The sequence below is a fragment of the Nothoprocta perdicaria genome, unplaced genomic scaffold, assembly GCF_003342845.1.
Source record: "Nothoprocta perdicaria isolate Ctin4 unplaced genomic scaffold, notPer1 scaffold_83, whole genome shotgun sequence".
In the NCBI taxonomy this organism is placed as follows: domain Eukaryota; kingdom Metazoa; phylum Chordata; class Aves; order Tinamiformes; family Tinamidae; genus Nothoprocta; species Nothoprocta perdicaria.
Genome location: NW_020456121.1, coordinates 3,222,668 through 3,226,785, shown reverse-complemented (window position 1 = coordinate 3,226,785; position 4,118 = coordinate 3,222,668). Strand labels below are relative to the sequence as shown.

The 4,118-nt window shown below is 69.7% G+C and overlaps 1 protein-coding gene across 1 annotated transcript; it reads left to right on the top strand.

The window, feature by feature from the left end:
* Window positions 1-1,795: 1,795 nt before the first annotated feature.
* SP9 (Sp9 transcription factor) lies at window positions 1,796-3,701 on the top strand. The gene is made up of 2 exons (XM_026052096.1): window positions 1,796-1,826; window positions 2,343-3,701. The coding sequence occupies exons 1-2, from the start codon at window positions 1,806-1,808 to the stop codon at window positions 3,699-3,701; spliced, it is 1,380 nt and encodes a 459-aa protein (XP_025907881.1). The 5' UTR covers window positions 1,796-1,805.
* Window positions 3,702-4,118: the final 417 nt, after the last annotated feature.

Here is a 4,118-nt window from a genome sequence, read left to right as displayed (position 1 = left end):
AAAGAAGGAAAAAAAGAAATAAAGAAAAAAAAAAAAAGGGCCTGGGGCTCTGCTCCGCGCGCCCGTCACGGCGCGGTCGCGGGTGCCGTCGGTGCCGCCGCGGCCGCAGCCTCCCCGGAGCCCGCGCTCCTTCCGCGCGTGTTCTAAGCGCCTGAAGCAGCGGGGCAGGAGCCGCCCCGCGAGGCTGCCCTTGGCGAGCGGCCCCGTCGGGGAGGCGGCGGCCCCCGCGGGCACCTGTTGGGCCGGGGGCTCCGGGTTGGGTCCCGCGGGGCGCAGCGGGCGCGGGCCGAGCGCGGAGCTGCCTCTCCTGCCGCTCCCCCGGGCTGGGCTCTGGGCGCCCACGGGAAAAGAGGGGAAAAATGCGAACGCTCTTTGAAAATAGCCCTGGACGGTGAAATAGGAGGTAATCTCCGGAGACATCCTTCGCCGGGGTGGCAGAGGTCCCGCGGGCTGCACAACGCAACGTGCGGCGAAATGCAGCCCGTGCCTTGTTTAAGCCAGGGGAAAAAAATCAAAACAAGGAATGACAAGCGAAATCCTCTCAAATTCCCTGTTTCTCCCTCCCGCTCCGAACCGATGTGCGCCCTGTCCCTCCTCTGAGGCCGCACACGGGAGCGGTATCCGGGAGAGAGAGCGAGCGCGGAGCGGGAGCAGCGCGGGCCCCGGCGCGGGGTGTCACGGGCTGCGCGGAGCGGAGCCCCCGCCGCGCAACCGCCGCCATCCAAAGTTGCGCGTCTGCTGCGCGGGGAAGTTCTTGCCCGTTACTTAAGGAGCTCCCGGTAATTACACGGCAAGGGACGGGCGCGCAGGAGCCGAGCTCTGGAGCGACGCGGGGCGCACGCAGCGCAGGTAAAGCAGCAGAGCAGAGGGCAGGGCGAGCGCGGGGCTCGGCGCGAGCAGACGCTGCCACCAGCAGCGCCGCTCCCGAGGGGCGCACAGGGCTGGGGAGAGGCGATCCGGCCTCCGGAAAACGCGACTTTCCGAGTGTTTAGCCAGCGATGGCTCTGTAAAATAAAATCCTCTTTCGAGGGACATCCTGTCGCTCGAGACACGCTTTTTTTTTTTTTTTTCTTTCTCTTTCTTTTTGGTCTCCCTAGGTACGGGGGAAACGGAATGTATGTTGCTTAACTGTCTTTGGCTTTCAGCAGGGCAATGTAACTACAAAGCATCCTCACTTTCTTCTGCAAAGAAAGCAACAAATACGCTGTGTCTGGAATAACTTCTAGCATTCTGCAAAGAAAAAAAAAAAGTAACGCGCTTTCACAGAACGGCGGCGAACGTTATTCGCATCCAACGCGGAGAGCAGCGCGGCGGCCTGCGAGGGCCCGCTGAACGGAAGGAAAGGTTTGTGCCCGCACGAGGGTCACCGCGCGGGAGGGCAGCGCGCGTCCCGCCCGCACTGCGGAGCGCAGAGACGCGGCCAGCGGTGCCGATCCCAGGCTGCCCGTGTCCCGCGGGCGGCGCCATCCCGGGACGGGCAAGGCGGGAGAGAGGGAAGGAGGGAGGTCGCGCGGCGGCGGCGGCGCCGAGTTTTATCCCGCGGCCGCGGCGCGACACGCGCGCCCAGCGCGGCGCGCGGCGCCCCCCGCGCGCTGATTGGCTGCGCGGGCGCTGCCGCGCGCGCGGCCCGCGCCGCCATTGGGCGGGCGCCGCCGGCTGCGCGCCTTCAAAGCGCGCGCGCCCCGCGCCCGGCCCGACTTTGGCCCCGCGGAGCCACCAGCGTCCTCGGTGCCGCGGGGCAGCGCGGGCCGCACCGCGCGCTCCCTCCCGCCCGCCTCCGCGCTCCCCCCGCCACGGCACGGGCTATGGCTACGTCCATCCTCGGGGTAAGTCGGCGCCCGCCTGTCCGACGCGCGCGGCTTTGCCCTTCGGTTTTCGTTGCGGCTCCGCGCGCGCGGGTCGCCGCCCGCGGGAATCGCTGGCGCGGGGCTGCGCATCCCCGCGGTGCAAACCGCGCTGCGCTGCGACGGGAGGGTGATTTCGATTCGTTCCGCGGGCTCCCTGCCCAGGCTCCCGGCGAGCCGCAGTATAAAAACTCTTGCGAGCGGGTCCGACTCGCGCCGGTTCCGCTCCCGAGACGGGACGCGCTGACGGAGGGCGCGCCCCGCACGGCGCCCGCTCCGCGCGCTGCCCGCAGCGCTCCCGCAGCGCGGTCGGCGCTGCCCTCGGGGCCAGCCCGCCGCTCCGCGCGCCGCACCGCAGCTCTGCCCCAGAGCCCAGCCTCCAAAAGGGAAAAGAAACGAAAACGGACACACGGAAAGGGGAAAGTTTGCGGCGGAGGCGCCGGCGGGGCCCTCGCGGCTGGGCTGAGGCTCACGGGCTCTGCTTTGTCTCCCGCTTAGGAAGAGCCGAGATTTGGGACGACCCCGCTGGCCATGCTGGCCGCCACCTGCAACAAGATCGGCAACACCAGCCCGCTCACCACGCTGCCCGAGTCCAGCGCCTTCGCCAAGGGCGGCTTCCACCCCTGGAAACGCTCCAGCTCCAGCTGCAGCCTGGGCTCCAGCCTCTCGGGCTTCACGGTGGCCACGAGCCGGGGCTCGAGCGGCCTGGCGAGCGGCACGGGCACGGCCAGCAGCGCCTTCTGCCTGGCCTCCACCTCGCCCACCTCGTCGGCCTTCAGCAGCGACTACGGCGGCCTCTTCTCCACCTCGGGGGCGGCGGCGGCGGCCGGGGTGTCGCCGCAGGAGCCCGGCGGCCAGTCCGCCTTCATCTCCAAGGTGCACAGCTCGGCAGCCGAGAGCCTGTACCCGCGCGTGGGCATGGCGCACCCCTACGAGTCCTGGTACAAGTCGGGCTTCCACTCCACGCTCTCGGCGGGCGAGGTGGCCAACGGCGCGGCCTCCTCGTGGTGGGACGTGCACAGCAACCCGGGCTCGTGGCTCGAGGTGCAGAACCCGGCGGGTGGGCTCCAGGGCTCGCTGCACTCGGGCGCCCCCCAGGCCTCGCTGCACTCCCAGCTGGGCACCTACAACCCCGACTTCAGCTCGCTCACGCACTCCGCCTTCAGCTCCACGGGCCTGGGCTCCACGGCCGCCTCGCACCTGCTCTCCACGAGCCAGCACCTGCTGAGCCAGGAGGGCTTCAAGCCCGTGCTGCCCTCGTACCCGGACTCGAGCGCGGCGGTGGCGGCCGCGAGCGCCATGATCTCGGGCGCGGCGGCGGCGGCGGCCGGCGGCGGCTCTGCCCGCTCCGCGCGCCGCTACTCGGGCCGCGCCACCTGCGACTGCCCCAACTGCCAGGAGGCCGAGCGGCTGGGCCCGGCGGGCGCGAGCCTGCGGCGCAAGGGGCTGCACAGCTGCCACATCCCYGGCTGYGGCAAGGTGTACGGCAAGACGTCGCACCTGAAGGCGCACCTGCGCTGGCACACGGGCGAGCGGCCCTTCGTCTGCAACTGGCTCTTCTGCGGCAAGCGCTTCACGCGCTCCGACGAGCTGCAGCGGCACCTGCGGACTCACACGGGCGAGAAGCGCTTCGCGTGCCCCGTGTGCAACAAGCGCTTCATGCGCAGCGACCACCTGAGCAAACACATCAAAACGCACAACGGGGGCGGCGGCGGCAAAAAGGGCAGCGACAGCGACACGGACGCCAGCAACCTGGAGACGCCGCGCTCCGAGTCCCCCGACCTCATCCTGCACGACGGCGTGGGCGCCGCGCGCGGCCCCGCCAAGGAACCCACCGCGGCGCCCGGCGACTCCTAGGGGCAGCGCCCGCCCCGCTCCGCGCCCCGCGCCCCGCTCCGCGCCGCTTTGTTTCGGCGCCGCCGCGCGCAGCCCCCGCGCAAGCCCCGCGCAAGCCCCGCGGCGCTCACCCATGACGAGGCAGAGGCAGTCGAGGCAGACGAGCCGCGCCGCCGCCGCCGCCGGGACTCGAGCGCAGCCGCGGGACGCGCCGGGCCCGGCCCCGCCGCCGGGGACTCCCGCGCAGCGGGGCCCGCCCGCCAAGTAGTTACAAAGTGACACTTTTTTCCTTTTTTCTTTTTCCTTTCGTTTTCTTCTCTCTTTTCTTTTTTTTTTTTTCCTTTTTCCTGTTCAAAGGAAAACATCCTAAGAGAGGCTTAAGGTGAGACACTAAACTGCCAGCCCGAGACAGCCCCTCTGCATCTCATGAACATCTGT